Consider the following 20,761-nt stretch of genomic DNA (forward strand, 5'->3'; position numbering starts at 1 on the left):
TTTAGGAATGTCCCTCTACCAATGCCTATGGGCAATTTTATTGCCACATATAGTCTTAGAAAGCTTCCTGACACCTTGCAAGGTTAGATGACTTTTCCAGGGCCACACAGCCAGTTTACATCAGACATAGGCATTGAACCTAGGTTTTTCCAACCAGGCCAGTCCCCTGTTCACTGTACCATATTACTTCTCAGGAGAAAATGATTAGGATAATCAATCATATAAACAACTAAAAAATACACAATTATATTAACACATGGAAAAATTCCTTAGAAAAAATATGTTACTACTATATATTTAAACCTTAAAATTATAGACACAAGAGGGCCCTCTTTTAATATGATCAGAAATTTGTATCTAAAAATCAACAATGAATAGAAAAAATTGGAAGCTTTTCTAGTAAAAGCAAACATAAAATAATTCCTTTTTAATTTCTCCACTATTATTTTATATAATTATTCAGTACACCAAAAAATTTGTTACGGTTCTAGAAATGATAGTTATCACAATGAAAAAAATACTAAATTTAAAACCCTAAGCAAAAGAAAACAAAGTAATCTTTATTTTTAGATGACATGATGAATTATTAAAAAAACACCCAAAGAATCAGTGAAAAAATTAATTGAGACAATTAATAGCTTCAGCAATTCCACAAAATCTTAATATTTATATCTAGTGCATACAAAAACTAGAAACAAACTATATTTAAAATAACTGGAAAATGTATAAATATCTAGATGTTAGCTTTTTGGGACTGATTTAGAACATATAAAAACAACTACAAAAATTTCTAAAAAGAAAAATGAGAGGTATACATTGCTCATGATTAGGTCAGGCCAATATAATAAAATTGATAATGTTACTTAAATTGATTATTGGATTTAGGTCTACACTAATAAAAGTACTGAAGGGAAACTTTATAGAATTTTACAAAATTCAATTCACATAATATTTATTAAGCACCTACTGTATGTAAGGCTCTGTGCTGGCTGTGAAATATGCAAAGACCTTTCCTGACATCAGGGAGCTTGTTTCTAAGGGCGTGATGGAAAATATAATATATATGCAAATAAACATAAGTAGATAAAAAGTAACAGAAAGCAATTTCAAGAGGAAGAAAGTATTAATACCTGGAAGGTCAGGAATGATTTTGTTAGGAGCTAGCCTCTGAACTGTTCTTTAAAGTTTGCTGTTTATGCAGGTTACAATAACTAAGGTTATACCTTATACTAATCAGATTGATAAAGATGACAAAAAGAGGAAAATAGCAGTTATTGAAAGAGATATGGAAGGACAGGCATGCTAGTACCCTCTTGTTGTACCTGTGAATTGGCTCAACAATTTTTAAAAAAATATTAATTTTTCCCCAATTACATGTAAAAATAATTTTTATTATTAATTAAAAAGTTTTTTATTTCCAAATTCTTTGCCTTTCTCCCTTCCCTTCCCCACTTATTGAGAAGGCAAGCAATTTGATATAGGTTATACATAGGCTTGATCATTCTGAAAAACAGTTTGTAACCATATTTTAAAAAATTACTAAACGATCTACCCCTTGATACTACTATTAGTCTTGTACCCCAATGAAGTCAAGGACAGAGGGAAAGGACCATTATCTTTAAAAGAATATTTATAGTAGCACTTTTTGTTGTAGCAAAGAACTAGAAATAAAAGTGTCCATCTGTTGGGGAATGGCTGAACAAACTGTTCTGTGTGGATGCAATGGAATTTTATTTCATCATAAGATATGAGTAATATGACAGATTGAGAGAAAGGTGGAGAGACTTGAATGAATTCATGCAGAATGAGGTTAGTAGAATTGGGAGAACAATTTGGCAATTACTATAACAATAATGTGATGGGAATCATCTCTGAAAGACCTCAGAACTCTGACTAAAACTGCAATCAATCATACCTACAAAAGAGTGAGCATGAATCATACCTTCCATCCCTTAGCAGAAAGGCAATAAACTAGAGGTTCCAGAATGAAATGCATTCTCAGACATGGCTAATGGGTTGATCTATTCTGGCTGACTATGTATATTTCTTAGAACAAAACAGATTTACTTTACTTTGAGAAGGATAGTGACAGACATGGGAAAAAAAAGAAAATGTTATGATTATTTTATTCAATGAAATCAATTTTTTTCTAAATGAGTGTTAAACCAGTTTAAGTGGTTATATTGATGTTCAGGATTAAATTTTGAATAAAATATTAAATTAATTTTTTAGTAATTCCATGGTATAGAGATGAGGAAGAAGCTCATTCTAGAATTATAGAGCCATTTGTTCAAAGGCACCGAACTGGGGAATTGAATGTCATGTAAAAGCAGTAATTATATAGTCTGACTGGAATAGGAGCATGTTAAGGAGAATAATATGAAATAAGATTGGAAATGTTATTGGAAGCCAGATGGTAGAAGGCTTTAAGTAATAACAGTTCATAAGGAACTAAAAAAAAAAATAAAGGCCCTACAATATTAAGAGAAATGATAATAACAGTATCAATAAACCCCCTCAAAGCTTAACACATCATCCATACTGTGAGAGACGTTTTAATGGCAGAGTAAGGCTATAGTAGTCAGGGTGATGGAGAGGGTTTTCATGTATCCTGAAACTGCTATGGCAGCTGTGAAGGCCAGGCATGAACCCTGAAATGCTTGCCAGTTAGACACTGGACTATGATTAGGTTAGCATACTGACCAGAGATACCTGTGAATCTAAAATGTAGATGGGATGGCGTAGAATTGCTGGCTGGTCATACTCACAACTGTGTTGATGATCATTTTGACAAAGTGGACATCAGAAAGAATGTTGTTCCTTCATGTTCTAGTACCAGAAGAGAGCAAGGTACATTGGAACAAATCAGAAATACCAGTAACCCACCTGCTAGAAGGGCTTCATTGCTGATGGTTCTGACCAGTAAAGTGGGCAAACCAGGAGTGCACATGAAAAAAACTGAAGGCAAGGACTTTATGTTGTTTTTGTCAATGGTCATGTCAACCTTCAGCTTCAAACCACGTTGTAAGGTATTGCTGGCTAGTACAAGGCAATTCTAAAACATAATTTGATACCTATACTTGAGTTAGTTGAAATGAGAGATCAAGTCAAGGAGCTACAAAAATCTGAAGTAGGAAAAGTTGAAGACTTTGAGGTCATTGAAAAATCTTTACTTAAGTTAAACACCACAAATTATACCTAATAACTAAATAGATGTCAAAAAGAGTACTGAGATCTTAAACAATTTTGAAAACTTGATGAGCATAATTGGGTTGGAATTCTGAAAAGTCCTTTTTGAGTTTAATTGCCTGAATCTAGCTGTTAGATCAATTATACTGAAATAGTAACTTTAATAATTTGGTATATCCTATAATCATTGAGAATGAACTTATTCTCCTACAATATTTGAGACAAAGAATATAAACATCTGAACTCCATTGAAAAACTTAATGAATATTAATAACAAACCAGGAATAAGAGAATCGTGATAGTACTTCACCTCCAAACAGTACTATAAAATAGTAATCATCAAAATTTTTTAGTACTGGTTAAAAAATTGAATTTGTTCAGCTGAAATAGATCTAAAAGACATAAAACATAGTGGCCCAGTATTCAATAAATTCAAGAAGATGTGGCTTGCATTTTTTATTGAACAAAAATTGTTGGAAAAAGTAAGAAAGTGTTTGGTAGAAATTAATTTACACCAGAGTCTCGCTATCTACAGTACAGTGTATGTAAATAGAAAAAGTCAGAGTGCATCTTAAAAAATTGGGTAGAGTTAAGGAAGTACCATGACTAGGGAGAAATTTTTTTTAACAAAATAAGAATTGTCATGAAAGACAAAAATGACAAATTCAGTTGAGTAAAATTTTTAAAGCTTCTGTGTGAATAAAATCAATCCAGGAAAAACTATCTGATCTGAACTCATTCCCTAATAGTAGTAGTAGTCAGATTATGAAGAAAGTTTCCAAAAGAATTGCAAACTGTCTTCAACCTTGTGGAAATGATATGCCACCAATAAAAATGCAAATTAAAACAACTTTTAGGCTTTCCCTCATACACAGAAAATTAGCAAAAATGGCAAAGACAAAATATTGTTGGATGAGGTGTGGGAAGGCAGGCACACAGATACAATTCATCAAGCATTTATTAGGTTCCTACAGTATACCACATGCCAAGCTTGGTGGTAGTTGCTGGAGACATAAAACATGACCTCAGGTACCTTAAAAACATTCATATAGAACAATGATCACAAAATGTTCGTATATTTGCAAAATAAATAAATAGTATTGGGGGTGAGGGAAGGTAGGGAAGAACTCAGATAGTGAGGAGGAGTCCCTTGTAGAAGGTGATGCTTCAAATATGTGGTTAGAACAAGAAATAACAAGTTCTCTGGAGGTGTGGATGGTTACTACTCCTGGTGAGGGACATTGGGTGGAGGACTGTTGACAAGTTGCAATTTACATGTTATTCCAGTTCGTGGCTGGCATGTAGTCTGTTTATATTCGCCTTTTTAAAAAATAAGATTTGCTGCAGAAAGAAATCCTATTCAGAAAGCATATGTTTATATTTTTCTCATGTATTATTTCTTGCAAAATTTTATAGCTTTTAGGAAATACCTTTGTAAGAAATATTCTAGCACTTTTTATGCATCTCCTACATATTTGGCCATATGCAAATACTTATGGAATAAAGTGTTAAGCAAGCTGAAAACCTCATACGAGTAAGGAAGCCAGTTTAAATAGGTCAGGAAAAAGCCTAAAATAAAAGGAGGTCTAATGGGAAGAAGTAGCAACTGGAGAGAAAATCACTCGAACCAGCCCTTGATTATCAGTGTAATAGGTGCCAGAGACAGTGTGGAAAATGAGATTCAAAAATAACCACAAACCTTATTTTGGCCAATATTTACAAACCCTTTATTTCCTCAAATCACCTCCCATAGCTATTAGATTATAGGGGTATTAGTTGAGATTATTTATAAAGGAATTTCATTTTGTCCCAGACTTTGAAAACAAGGATTGACATTCAGCAAAGGATGAATAGAAGAAAGAAAATGCCATGTGCTGTATTCAAAGAAAATGGAGTTGTTAAAAAAAATTATATATATATATATATATATATTCAAATATTCCAATATGCACTCTTAGTAATATATACCCTTTGAATCAGTTTGCTTTATCTTCAATTTGTCCTAATTGGTCTTAGGCAAACAAATTGTACTTGACATTCTATAATAATTACCTTCAAGTAACTGATTAGTCTTTCTGTTATTTATCTCTTAATTGCCAAATCTAGTGGCCTTTTTTCAGTACATATCCTTTTTGACTTTTCTACATTTTACAGTGACTATCTTCTCTCCCTGGATACCATACTCTTTTCTTCCTGCATTTTCACGTCCCTGCTTTCTTGATTCTGCTTTCTGTTTGACTACTCTTCTTAGTGAACTTTCCTAAATCTTCACTGATGTCTCATGCCCTCTTTTACCTCCTAACTGTGTGTTTACTGCAGTGCTCTGTCCTGGGTTCTTGTCTCCACAGTACCTTCTTTCTCCCTGATCTCATTAGCTCCCATGGATCTATTCTGTGTTGATAACTCCCTCTAGTCTTTTTCCTGAGCTTGATTCCCTCGACACTGTGGAAATCATTGCCTTTGCTACCATCAGCATCCAATGCTGACCACTTACCAACATCAGTCAATGAACCCCAGAATCCTGGTAGTAGTAGGCCTCCTTCCCAAATCCCTGTGGTTCTGCTGCCATCCCAGCTCCTGCTATCAGAATCCCCATAGCTCTATCAAATGGTTCAGTATCAGAAACAGATACATTTATGAGCAGCAATAACACTAAAAAAGATACATTGCCACCTATTTTGCTTCTACGCCCGATGGATCATTATCTTAGACTTTTAGCTGAAACCTGTGTGTATTTTCTTCTCCCAGCAGAGTATGAATTCTTTCAGAGTAGAGACTGTCTTTTCTATTTGTATTCCCAGAATTTACTACAGTGCCTTCCACATAGTTAAAGCTTAATAAATGCCTTTTTGTTCATTCATTCATTTATCACCAACTGCCCATAGGATATTTTAAATTCACATACCAAATGTAACATTTCCAAAACAAAACTTTTATTTTTTTATACAAACCTAACCAGCTTCCTAAATTCTCCATTTCTTTCAAAGTCGCTACCATACATCATTTAGGTTCAAAATCTCAGTCATCTTCCCTCTTTTACCTCCCCTGTCCTCCAGTACAATCGGCTGTCTCATCAGGTCTACCACAACACTTCTGGCATCTGCCCCTTTCTCATGGCTATCACTCTAGTCAGGCTGTCATTACCTCTTACCTGGCCTATTGCAACAGGCATTTAGTTGGTCTTCTTGTTTCTGGTTTCTCCTCACTCATATTTGTCCTCCATAAAATTCATTTTCCTCTGGTATCAATTAAGAATCAGAACCTCCACTGACTACTTGATGCTTCTAGGATAAAACATAAAACTGATGAGCATTCAAGGCCCTTCGCTATCTTGCTCCTGTCTCCTTTCTAGGCTTCTAACACATTAGTCTCCTTCTGGTATTGTATAGCGAAAATCTCAAATAACATAGTACAGGAAAAAAGGCTAAAGGTAAGGCACAAGTTAAGTCATTATTCCAAGATACTTTGCTTATGATAGTGTAGATTTAATTGGTCTGTATATTTAAGGTCAAGATATTTTATTGTACTTCTCAAGGCAATAAATTCCAGGATGATATTTTTCATTTTAAATAAAGGCATCCTCATGGAGACTTTGTGCTAAAGCTGCTTAATTTTATTGTTGTTTCATAGAAAAAATGCAGTGGTTAGTTAACAGCTGTATACTTTAAAAACTATGTGCTCAAAAAGTTGTTTAATACCTAGGTAACTTTAATTGAATGGCCAAGCCTGGGGAATTTAGTGTTATAGCTATAGTATTTTTTTGCAAGTTACAAAAATTGAGTGCATCAATAAACTGATAAAATCTAAGAGTACGGCATTTTAGTGCACTGTTTTTATACTATATTTTTGGATTATTCATAGCATTGTTTGCCATGTCAGGAAATGTCCTCTAATGTTGTTTACTAAAGTAATAAAGTTTCAGAAACATGAAATCCACCTCCAGCTTTTGGCTCTTAAATTCCTGAAAATTGATAATTCCCTTACCCTTCCTTTAAAAAAAAAAAGATTTGTGTAGTTTGTTGAAATAGGGAAAAAAACAAGGCTTTTCTAGGTGGCTTATTTTGCAATAAGATAATTAAGCCTATTGTTTTTCAGAGAAAATAACAGACTAGATTTGTTGAATATGTATTTAGTTATAAAAGAAATTTTTCTCCTCTCCGGAATCTGTGCAACATGTCGAGTAGATTTTTTTTGAGGTTACTGCTACACACATTTGGTTTACATATCATTGGACTTAAAACAGGAAAAGGTGAATTAAAGATCAAACATAATAAGCATGCCAGGAGAAGCAAATTCCAGTTACAAAACTTATCCTTTCATTTTCCTCTGGTATCAATTAAGAAGATAAAGGTAAGTATGGCACAGTTCCTCTGGTTATGTGTTGATTACACAGTTTTACATGCTAAGGATCTAATTTGATTCATTTGTGATTTTTTTTAATTACAAAAATAAATGTCCATGAATATAGTAAGTATAAAATCACAATTTTGTTTGTTATAAAATCACCCCATGTATCATGCTGGATCATTAAAGGAATGAATATGCATTTATAATTGTTAAAGACACTACAGTCCAATTTTATTTGCCTTAATTCACTGATTTGGAAATCCAAGAGAGCTGGACCTGGAGTCAGGAAACTGGAGTTCAAATCCCGGTCTTTCTAGCTGTTGATTGCTTGACTGCATGACCTTGAGCAAGGCTTATAACCTCTTTTGTTTTACCTACCTCACAGAGGTGTTGTGAGGAAAGTACTTGGTCAGATTTTAAAATGTTAGGAATTCTAATTGTTAAGAAGAATTCTTTAAACACATTTTCATTACCTAGAGAACATTAAGTAGAATAAGTCTTTTTTTTTTAAATTAATATTTTTCATCAGACCTTAACTTTTGCTATTTTATTTTGAAAGTTTGTTTGCAGTAAGGAGCACACTGAATCTGGAGTCAATGGACCTCAGTTCCAATCCTGGCTCTAATTCCTGACTGGGTCATCTTGGGCAAATTTACTTAACCTCCTGAGCCTCAGTTTCTTTTATCTGCAGAAAGAAAGGGGTCAGACTAGTTGCTATTCTAAGAACTCTCTTAGTGCCGACTCCCAAGATCCTCGGCTGGTTTTATAAAACTACACGTTGTTCCTAGGAAAGCGACCCTGGCTTAGTTTCTCCTATCTCATTAGCTTGCTAGACAGTTCCATCCCACTTTTTCTTAAGTCTGTTCTGTTCTCTACCCACTTATCATATTGTGGGAACTTGGTGTCCACAAGATTAGTTGGAGAGAAATCACAATGTAACCATTATGTGCAGAGGAAACTGGGAGTAGTTCTGCCTTTCTCCTCAGCTTCAGGAGCCTCACAGATTTGTGCTTGTCTTTTTTGCAGGACCCCAATAGGAGTAGCCATACAAATAGCAGCAGCACCAGTGGTAACAGTTTCTCAAAACCTCACAAGTTATCAAAGGAGCACAAGGAAAAACCTCCTAAGGACTCAAGAGAACATAAAAGTGCCTTCAAAGAACCTTCCAGGGAACATAACAAATCTTCCAAAGAATCCTCTAAGAAACCCAAAGAAAACAAACCACTAAAAGAAGAAAAAATAGTTCCTAAGATGGCCTTCAAGGAACCTAAACCCATGTCAAAAGAGCCAAAACATGAAAGCAGCTTACTTACCATCACAGGTGGGCAGCAGCAAGACAAAAAAGCCCCCAGTAAAAGGCCCCCTGTTTCAGAGTCTGAGGACCTTGCAGCCAAAAAAAGGAAAAAAAGCAGTTCGGAGGCTTTGTTTAAAAGTTTTTCTAGTGCCCCACCACTGATACTCACTTGTTCTGCTGAGAAAAAAACTACAAAAGATAAATCTCATGTCAAGATGGGAAAGGTAAAAATGGAAGGTGATACATCAGAGAAGAAGAAATCAACTTTACCCCCCTTTGATGATATTGTGGATCCCAATGACTCTGACATGGAGGAAAACATGTCCTCTAAATCTGAAGTGAGTGTTGTTTTTTTTGTTGGTTTTTTTTTTTCATTTTTCCCTGTGATTTTCAGATTTAAGTTTCTCTTTTAGACAGCTTTACAATTTAGAGAGGGGGAGGGGGAAGAGGAGAAAATGAATGAATCAATAAAATAGATAGAATGGACGTGGTTCAGGAAAGGTAATGAAGAAAAGGAAGTTGCTAGTGCATCTGTAGTATTTAATATGTCTTATTTGTGTGATTCATATTGTCTAGGGAAAGCTGTATGTCCTAGCATGATAATGGGTCATTGGAACAGTAATTGAAATTACTATCCGCTCATTACAGCTTCCTTCCCCTAACCCCCTTTATTTTTCCTGAGATTGTTAAACCCTCAGTTACCTTTTATTGTTTCTAGTACGAGTACATTTTAAAAAGTAAAAAAATCTAAGAAATTAATTCAGGTTAAAACATGAAGAAAAAGCAAGATGATGTAAACTCTTGACCTTTTATCAATACTATAAAAGGATAAAGGTAATTTTCTTATCTATCCAGAAAATCTAATCTATCTTGTGAAGGGTGGTAACCTATATTTTTATGTATGTAACTATATTCTTTTCTTATTAATGGGGGTGAGGTTTTTGTTCCTTGAATGTTCCTGATGTTAAAAATCTCTCTTCTGAAGGAAACAGTAGAATGTTCTTTGTCTTTGGGATTTAGAATCATTGAATCCTAAAATTTTAGAGTAGGATGGAAATTTGGATTTGATCCTGTTCTCTAGCCAGTATAGTAATCTTGTCTATAACTCACTTGATCAGATGGCAAACTTTCACTGGAATACATACTGCAACAGGGAACTCACTAGCTAGTAGTGCCAACTGTTTTTAGAATCCAGAGGTCTCAAGCAGGTTAATTTTAATCTATTAGTTAATCTGGAAGATCGATAGATAATGAAGATTCATGATAATGAAATGACAATGAATGCATGGCAAGTGCCCTTGAAATCCTTCTCCTTGCATTTGTTCAGTAGATTTGTAACCTCTTTGTGATATGGGACCGTATGAATTTTGTCTTTCTATTCCCGAGGACTAGCAAAGTGCCTTGGACAAAATAGGCTGTTAGGAAATTCTCTTTTAATTGAATTATCAGCATTTCCATTAGAGGCACAAAGAAGAGGACGTACTCTGATATTGCTGCATTATTTCATCTCCATGTGATAGATCTTAGTATCTTACTACCTGAAATGGTGATATAGGTTGGAGTGTACTGGTGACTTCCATACTATCCTTCTCGTACCTTGCTAGTTGGAATGCTGCCAAAGGTATTAGGGTGGGCTATACTAACACGGTCTATTCTCCTCATGTGTTATTAGTATTTTTAAATCTCAAAAGGAAATCCTCAGCATGCACAGGCTTGTTCATAAGTACATTTTGGCTTGTGGATTTTAAAAAACTACAGCAATCAATCTGTTACTGAGTCCAGTCTCAAGACCATTGTTTGAAATCATAGTATTGGGAGTTGAAAAGAAACTTAAAGATTCTTTAGTCACACCTCATATTTCCAGATGAAACTGGGAGACAGGAGTTTTAAGTGATTTGGGCAAAGTTACATGAGCAAATTAATGGCAGCCAAGACTAGAACCTATGTCTCTAGAATCCTCAGTCCAGTGTCTTCTCTCCCATATTATCCTAGAGAATTCCATTTCAGAAACACTTACCTACCCAGTGCTATCCCTAAACTGCTTTCATCTTCCATCTATTCTCTTGTTTTATCAATGTAAGATCCCACTAATGTTTTTTGTAGCCTAAAAAAGCAACATATGCAAAAGCCTTTATAGTCACAGCATAATACCTTTCTTTTAAATAAATATTGCTAAAAAGTAAATGAAAATGCATTGTCAAGTAATTTGTCAGCTTCTTACAATACCATTTTTACTTTTTAAAATCGAATTTAGCTCTTTTTAAAAAAAAATCTGCTCATTTGGTAAATCTATGTTTTGCTGTAGTTTTAAGATCAGAATGTTTCTCATTAAAAAAGCATGTACCTAGAAACAATTTATTCAAAGTACCCAGACAGTTTGGGTGCAGTGAATAAATTACAGCAACTATGGAGTTGTATTTTGAGTATTTGATATTGCATCACTTCACCCTTTATTTAGAGAGGATAAAAATGATAGTCTTTATAGCACTTTAAAGTATGCAAGGCACTTTACAAATGTTGTCACTCGATTGTTACAGAAACCCTGTGAACTATGTGCTATTATTATCTATTTTCATACATTATTATATATTATAATTATTATATATGATACATTATTATACATTTTACAGATGAAAGAGGTTAATTAACTTGTTTAGGATCACTCAGCTAATGAGGAAAGATTTGAACTCAAGAATTCCTGACTTCAGGTCCAATATTCTACCCACTTTGCCACTTACATGCTGGAACATACTTTCAAGTTTTTCTCAAATAAAAATGCCAAGTTGTTTAGTGGAGCTTATTAATTATCTCTGTCTTTCATTCGATAACCCATTTCTTAAGCGCTTACTATGTACAAAGAATTGTGTAAGCACTAGGAGTAATATAAAGATCATTAAAATGTTATCTGTCCTCATGGAGTTAAAAATCTAGCAGAAATGATGAAACATCATACCATTCAGCAGGACGTGTAGCACAACAATTAGAGTTCTGAAATAAGATAAGAGCATAAATCCAAAAGTACTTTGAAAGGTTGAATTAAGTAAAAGTAACTTCTGTCCAACATCGATTATATAGTTTTTTATTCATTGTATTGACTTATTTATTAAAAGTACTTAAACTTAATGAATTTGGATGATACTGATAATTTTTTTTTCATACTTTCCTGCTTGCCAAGATCATGGTAGGATGTATGGCTGCCAAGTGTTCCAGTGAGTGTTACCCTTAAATAAGCCACCACAGTCAATCTTCCAAGGATTATAGGTTTAGAGTATGAAAAGACCTTGGAAATTAAGGAGTCCAACCCCTTTGTTCTACTGATAAGGAAACTGGGGCACAGAGAGTTTCGATGACTTATTCAGGGTCACACAGTTTTGACTCCAAATTCAGTGCCTTCTTCTACTATTTCATGCTATATCTCATTTCCTTTTTACCTGTAATTGTTCTCTCAATGATATACAACTTCTAAAGCAAGTCTCTCTTATATGAAATCATTTTCTACACAGTAAAGCAATCCCTTGAAAAGTATCATGGAATCAGTTGTTAGATTACTAATTCCACATAATAAAAAACAGTTCATGACAGATTAGAGCCATAAATGTAGTGGAAAAAGCAAGAGTTCCTTTTAAAATATATTCTGCTCATGACTGGAAATGGAACCTCTAGGGTTTTCACTTTTTGTTGTTTTAAGTACAAGAATATAATTTGTTAGTTTTTTAGTGTTAAAAATCATGGCTGATTGAATTCTTAGTAAAATGCTTTTTATTTTTGTGGTTATTAATAGGGCTGTGAATAGGAGAAGAATATGGTATAAATGAGATGGAATTTATTGTAAGAATACCATAAGATCATAATAAATCTTAAACTGGAAGGCGCTCTTTCACATCATCTTCAGCAGCCCTGTGGAAACTGAGGCCCAGGTCATACCACTTAAGATCTACTGTATTATTATGATCTTGGCAAGCTGATTAATTTCTCTGGGCCTCAGTTTTCTCATGTATAAAATAAGGTGTTTGGACTAAGATGGCCTCCTCTTTCAGCTCAAAATCCATAATCATCCATGTGGGTTATGTAGCATAGCAACTGAAATAATCCAGAATGAGTTCCTGCCCTGAGGAAATGCAAGCTTGAGCCTTTGAGAAAGGAAGAGTCCTTGTTTTATTCACTCGTTCTAGGAAGCTTTTGTGAAACGACTTGGCAGACTGACTGGACTTTTTAAGGCAGTTTCAGGTATAAGAGGCAGAAATCCTGGATAAGGTTGAGGGGGGCGTGGTGGTGGTGGTGTAGTATGAGGAGAACTGGGAAGGACATGGCCAAGTAGCCCATTAGCCAACAGGTTCCTCAATTAATCACTTCTGAAGCATCTACTAGCTATAAGAATTGTTGTTATGTTATTTAAGACCCTCATTTTTAAAGTCAGGTTTTAGGGGAAAATAAAGTAAGTCCAAGAGATTTTTAAAAGTGAGTTATAAAGAATATATATTCCTGTCATTTTCCTCTCTTGAGATGAAAGATCACACAGACACACAAACAAATACACACAAGAATCTAAATGTAAAGAGTGAGGGAATTTAGCTATCTCTGATTTCTGAGTGTTGCACATTTTCTTATGGATCTCTATTAACATGGATTCCTTTTAAATAACAGAGTCCTTAAAGACATTTTAAAGTACTTTTAAACACAAAATTGGATGAGTTGGCTTGTTCTTCAAGAATGTGGGTTTTAACATTTTCTTGAACATAAAAACTTCAAGGAAAGAATTACTTGGAGCAGATGGCACTTTGCCCTGAATTTTGTTTTGAGGAGGTGTGTGACTCTTCTTAATGATATGCATGTGTTACACACTGTAACAGGAAAAATACTGGACAAAAGGATCCTTAAATCTTAAAAGGAAATTCTGATTCAGATTCCTTCAGTTTTAAGCTACCCTCTTTTTGGAAAATAAAAGTTTTATTGGGTGACTGGATTACCATGCTGAAGCTTAGTAATGAATTAAATACCATTCGTATTAGTCATTTTTTGAAACCCTTTTGATTGTCCCACAGATAAGGGACAAGATTCATAAAAAACAATCCTGATTTAAGAAAGTTTTTTTTTTCCACCCAAAATGAAGGAGCTAGAAGGCATCTTTTATTTTTTATTATTCATGTGACTGTTAAAGTGTCTTTCCCCTCCCCCATTTATATTTAACTGCTTAATGATCACCAAATGGATACGATTATGTATTTATAGATCTATGCTGTTTGAAAGAGGAGACTCTTCACAGGGAAAGCTTATAAGTAGACGGCCTTGAAAGCATCCCTTCTTTGGTAGTAGCTATGCTGCCCTAATGCAGCATGACACTTGGGTGGTCTTTTAGATCTGTGAATATCAGTAAAAACTTCACATTTTATAATTGTAGGTTGTTATCTATAACTTTGAACATAAAGAACAATGAAAAGAATCCAAGTGTTGAACACTTTCCTATTCTTCCTGGGTCTCTAACAATTTCTCTAATATGAAATATTCCAAATTCTTATTTTGAAGAGAATTTATGAACTTTAAAGAATGTTTGAGTTTTGAGAGGACACGTTTTGGTATCATGGAAATGAAGAACAGAGGAAAATAAAAATTAAATAATCCATTTCTTGTTCTGATAGTCTGTTTCATTGTATTAAAGGAATTTGCTTTTCTCTGCCTGTTTCTTACCCTGATATTTAATGGAGGCTTAATTCTCATACAAAAATTAAGGTTAGCAAAATAAAAAGTCCTAATTAACTCTTTTGGAAAACTGGGCAGATTAAATTTGATAAAATGTCCAGTCTGTGGAATAACAGATTTTAATTATTTCTTGGTTTGGATTTATTAGCTTTATTTCCTTGCATAACATGTAGCTGGAGGAGGAGAATGAAATTTACTTTGATGGCTCCATTTGTTTTTCCAGGGTGTGGTAGTGGCTGAGATATAGGATAAGTACTGCAAACCACCTAAGTTTCAGCTTAAAAAAAATCCAAAAACTCTCCCTCATTTGTGTGTGTGTGTGTGTGTGTGCGTGCGCGCGCGTGAACGAGCTCGCGCCTTATTTCCTCTCTCTCCCTCCCCCACTCGGTTCATTGCCCTGTTTAAAATGTCTGGAGCTAGTAGTAAATATCCTGCTGTTGAAGCTTCGACCTTAGGTTTTTATTTGATGGAAGGTTGTCACAATCAGAGAAGAAGGTCTTTATTGTATTTTCAAAGTGGCTTTTTAATGACTTGTTCCTTTAGCGAATGCAAGGGTTGTAAAATCTGAAAGTATGGTAAGTATGCAGTTCGCAGGGGCCATCCATTCTAGTGCTTTGCAGGCTGTCCAGTGGGACTTTTCATTTTGTATGCCTTCGAACTGGAGACGAAAATACCATTGAGGATAAAGTGCCTCCTGTGTATATTCAGACCAGTGAGAAAGATAATTTAAAATGTTTGAAGTCTTTTGACCTCTTTGTGTCATGAATGTTCTACCTGTTTACTGCATTTATTTTTACTCCAAATGTTTATCTTTGTCTTAAACATTGTCCTTCATTTCCTGTTGCATTAATAGAGTACTGGTGAAATTTTTTTCTTTTTGTTTTATATTGTACTCTGGAACATTTTGCTTCCAAATTGTTCCCAAGCTATTTCTTTGTGTGAGAGTGGGTCCAGCAAATAATAATAAAAGGTCACATTTGCGTAGTCCTATAGGTTAAAAAAACAATTTATAGCTATTATCTCTTGTGATCTTCACAAAAACCCTTTGAGGTAAATATTCGAAATTTGATTATCCCATTTTACAGAGAAGGAAAGAGGTTAAGTGACTTATATAGGGCCACATGGGGAGTAGGGTTGAAGCCAAATTTGTATTTCGGCTTTCTGATTCTTCAGTTCTTTTTGCACTTGAGATCTGTTGATTTTATAATGAATGCTTTCAAAATTCAGTTGTTTGATTTTTGTGAAATGTCTCCAAAAGCTGAATTATCTAATTTAGGCCACTAAATTACTAATTAGGACATGAGGGGCGGGGGGGGGGGGGGAGAGAGAGAGAGAGAGAGAGAGAGAGAGAGAGAGAGAGAGAGAGAGAAAGAGAGAAAGAGAGAGAGAGAGAAGAGGCATGTATATGTCATTTTTAGACAAAAAGACAAAGATATGATTAAATCTTTTATTTGACAGACCATTACAAGGCTACTTTGCTTTACATAAGAGATGCCTTTTTAGAAAGAGCCTATAAGATGGATTTCTGCAAAACGAATCTGATTTTCATCTTTAATTCCTATTAGAATTACAAAGGCATAGTCTGTGTAGTAGATTTTACTGTTGTAACATTTAGTCTTCTGTTTCAGCCATTTGTTAAGTGAATAATACTGTGCTTTAACCTTGAGAGAACTACTTTCCCAATAGAAAATTTTAAATACAATAACAGTACTATATTCCTCATTGGAATTTTGATAGTGAAACATCCTTGATTGACTTCCTTGTTGCAAGTCTGATACAAGTTTAACTTGCTAAGTATGTCCTGTTCTTGACAGAAAGGATAGTACATTTGTAGTCTGCTCCCACAACTTTGGTTACTTCCTTTATTGTCTGGGTATTCATCCTGGCTGAACAATGCTGAGTTGTAATACTGTAGTTTTTAGACCATGCCACAGTGTTACAAAGGATATTTTAGCTTGAACATTAACTTGTGTTTAAGATGTCTAGAGCTTACTTAGGTGTACCAATCAATACCAGATTTTGATAAATGCCAAAGATATTTTCAGAGGTAACACAGGAATGGAATTACAATGGAGAGTAAGATGGTATCCTTTCCATTTAGTTTCTATATAAATCTTTTTATTCCAGATTGAGAAATAAAGTCATCTATACAGCACTGTATAGTTCTATATAGCATCAGATATTTTTCTCAATGTATAAGTCAGGACAAAATTTGATATACCAGGGTTGATCCTTTTGTAGAACATTTATTCAGAATTAAAATAATAGTTATGCTAATGATCATGTTAATTCTTTTAAACTACTTCCCAAGTATACAGTATTAACTAGGCAGAGATGGTTGTAGGTATAGTGAAAAGGAAATCTGTCCCTCCACAGAGGGAAGAAAGGATTTTCTTGGTAAATCAATGTTGAAGAATTCCTCCTTGTAGAACCTTTTAGAACCTGCCCTGTTGATCCTAAGACACTACCATACTGTAATTTTGTTTGCGTATTTGTTTTGTTTGGTACCTGTGATTTCCACAGCAATAGAGAGCTCTGGGTGAGGAAATTCTTCTAATCCAGAAAACCAAGTATTCTTATTCGTAACATAACGATTTTTTTTTTGAGGGGAGGAGGCAGAGCAATTGGTTTAAGTGACATGTGCCAAGGTCACACAGCTAGTAAGTGACTTGAGGTCTGAGGCCATATTTGAACTCAGGTCCTCCTGATTGCAGGGACAGTGCTTTCTCCATTGTGCAACCTAGCTGCCTCCTGTAACATAAAGATTTAGAGAGTTTCCTGAGGCATTAAAAGATTAATTGACTTGACCAAGGTCACACAGCACCTAATTATTAAGAATCAAGAGCCAAACCCAAGTCCCTGTTTGGTGTGTTTGCCATTATACAGTGTTGAGATTTGTGTGTTGTAGCATTTCTGGTTTTGTCCCTTCTTGGATCTTCAAAAACAATTTACAATTAATTTTTCAAATCATATTGACTTCCCCTTGCAGATTTTTTTTTCTTTTTGATGACCCTTGGATCCATTGTTACTTAATAGTGATCAGTCACTTTTTGACTGAATCTGATTTTGAGGATTTAAAAAACATTGCCTTCAGAGCTTCCCAAGTCTCCTTCTGCCTTCCTCTCTCTTCACTACACTCTCCCCTCTGTTGAATAATTTTAATCACAACACTCTCATGTAATACTTCTTAGCCTTCAGTTACTTTTCAGTTTCTCAGGGATCTTCTCATATTAATCATAAAATCACTTGATATTAGCCTTGCTGAAGATGTACTAGAGAGAGCATGAAAATAAAATTTAAAGGTGATTCCCAAGCTTCTCATTAACTATTCATTTTAGAATCCTTACACATACCCACCCAACCTTTTTAAAGAGCTAGTGACTCATTTTACTTTTTATTCTTCTCTCTGCCTGTTACCTACTGTCCTAATAGAGGTGTTCATAGGGTAGTAGAAAAACCACAAAATGGATGGTTGGAAGATGAGGGATAAGAGAAAAGGTACATGAATAATCCAAACATGAGATAATCAGCCAACATTAATACAGGATTTTCAACATTAAAAAAATCGTAGAGCTGGAAGGGAATTTAAGCATCATTTGTTTATAATTTCTCATTACAAGATGAAGAATTGAGGGCCAGAGAGGTAAAGCAACTTATCCATGGGTCACACAGCTAATTCATGGGACAGACAGAACAGGAGGTCAGGTCTCCTGAATGTGAGTCTTTATATTCTAATGGGCTTCCTCCCGGAATTTAGACTCTTTGTTGGGAGAATCTATTTTGGACCTCTTCCAAAAGCATTTAGTTACGGAAGTACTGAAAGGACTCTCTTATATAATCCAGTTTTATCTATGAAGTGGTCTCATAACAAGGATGTAGAGAAGAATATAGTAGGGATTCCACCTACTATTATTGTATTATTATGTAAATTTTTTATAGTTACATCATGCTCTAAGACAGACTGTCTTGCTTCCTCAATTGTATCACTACGATAACTAGTCCCCAATCTGTTATTCCTAGATTGTGTCTTGTGGAAACTTGGGACTGCCTTTTTGCAAAAAGGCTTGTAGATGTTTCTAAGAGATGAAAAATTAGGATTTGTGAAGGTATACATATGTGTAGATGTTTGTGTCTTGTTTTTGTGTGCAGACTTATTGTTTATAAATGTGTTATTTCTAAGCTGTCTTGAAGGGCATTTATTTATTTGTTGTTGGTTTCGTTTTTCATTCAGCCTATCCCTATTTTATTCTTTAATCCTAGTGCAGTTTTTCAAGTTCATTGTCTTTCAGAAGTATTTACTGTGTATGACAATCTGTGTCAAAATTGCGGTGATATATTAAATCATGTGGAACATTGATTGCTTGTGTCCCCCCCCCCCCGCCATCTCTGAATAGTTTTGCCTAGAAAAAGCAGTCATACTAATAATTAGGTATTATTATAAATTAATAAGATCTTCAACCTTTACAAGATTTTGGAAGATGGATTTTTTTCTTTTTCTACAAATTTGTATTTTCTGTACCAGCAGAAAACACATGCTCCAAAATCTTAACCGAGGCAAATCGCCCTTAACTTAAAAAAAAAAATCATGAAAGTCTTTTCTTTCTACATTAAAACCATATCCAAGCTGCACATTTTCCATGAAAAACAAAGGTTAGTTGGAGGGGATGGAGGTGAAAATGACCTGTCACGTCTCTCATATCCTTGCTTGGCTGAGAAGTCACCGATCCTCTTAGGCCCTACAGGCACATGTTACCATTTGTTTGGCCTGTTTCCTCTTTAGAAATTTACAAGGTCAAAATGTTCTTTTCTCTAGGATCAGAGACCAAATTTGGAAACCACAAACTTCTGAAAGTTATACAATGTTAATGATGACTCATTGATTTGGAAACAAGTTTTTTTTTGAAATCAGGGTCATTGTTAGATGTTCCTGAGCTTTTTGATAGAAGCCCATTCTGGTTCTTTAGCCCCTTGCCCAGAGCACTGATATTCAGCCTCCAAATGATGGTAGCCAGCTCTGAGTTGAAGCAGAGTTTAAAATGACTTCTCTTGAGCAGCTGACATCACAGATCAAATGCTTGCTTATGTTTTGATATAGTGGGAAGGGTACCAGATTTGGATACATAGCAAGTTGCTTCAGTTACTAACTTTGCCATCTACTTCCTGTGAGATCAGCCTATGGGCAAATTACTGACCTCCATGAGTCTCAATTAAAGGAAGTCTCAATTAGAAATTGAGGGCATTGAACTAGACGATTATAAAGTCTCTTTCAGTTAAAACATCTATTATCCTATGATTACATGATTTTAAGAGTTCCCAATTATAATACGAGTGGTTCTTATTTTCTGAACACTAAGCTGTGACAGTGGCCACATCCTCAGTATATCCCTTGTGACATTCCCTATTTGATGCATCACTACAGTGAAACTGAAGATTATATCTAAAGGATGTTATAAAGGCAGCTAGGTGGCACAGTGGATACAGTGCTGGGCCTGGAGCCAGGAATATATGAATTCAAATGTGACTTACCACATGTAGTAGCTGTGTGACCCTGGGCAAATCACTTCTCCTCTTTGTCAAGTTTCCTCAGCTCTAAAGTGGGGCTGGTAACAACACCTACCTCATGGGGATGTTGTGAAGAGAAAATAACACAATATTTATAAAGCTCTTAGCATAGTTCCTGCCACATAGTAGACAATTAATCAATGATCAATCCCCTTATAAAGATTAAATAGAATGATAGAATCTCAGCATTGAAAGGAACGTCCAAGATCATCTAGTTCAGGGCATCAGTTAAGCAGGAAGCACATGATATAGTTTCTTTGTCCCCTTTACCTTGCCATTTCTCTTGGAAGTGAACAAACTTAACTTATGTGACCACATTTTTTCACAAATAAATGAAAAGGGGCAGGGGAAAGAAATGATACACATTTATTATGTAGGTGATTTAAACAGTGATAATTTAGTTTGTTAGCAAAAAAAAATAAGTGCTAAAAGTGATAACAAGGGCATTTCTTTTATACTTCCCTAATTGACTTGCTATCACCACACAGCAGCTTTTCTAAACTTTTTATCCTTCCTCAAACCTCCCAAGGGTCTTCCACCAACCACTCTATCAACCTAGAACCTTGCCTCATATTAAAAAATATTTTAAATTTATGAAATAAAACAAGCATTTCCATGACATAGTATAATAGAAAATATTGCTGATAAAATCGAGAAGTCCTTCTCTCATCC

General features: G+C 34.8%; 1 protein-coding gene across 4 annotated transcripts in view; it reads left to right on the top strand.

The window, feature by feature from the left end:
• MLLT3 (MLLT3 super elongation complex subunit) overlaps positions 1-20,761 on the top strand; it is a 297,894-nt gene that overhangs the window by 207,682 nt on the left and 69,451 nt on the right. For all 4 annotated transcript variants that reach the window (XM_036738103.1, XM_036738120.1, XM_036738112.1 and 1 more), the window contains one exon: positions 8,563-9,168. In XM_036738103.1, the coding sequence (XP_036593998.1) occupies positions 8,563-9,168 (606 nt within the window). The remainder of the gene's footprint in view (positions 1-8,562; positions 9,169-20,761) is intronic.

Source organism: Trichosurus vulpecula, chromosome 1 (assembly GCF_011100635.1).
Source record: "Trichosurus vulpecula isolate mTriVul1 chromosome 1, mTriVul1.pri, whole genome shotgun sequence".
NCBI classification, from domain to species: Eukaryota; Metazoa; Chordata; class Mammalia; order Diprotodontia; family Phalangeridae; genus Trichosurus; species Trichosurus vulpecula.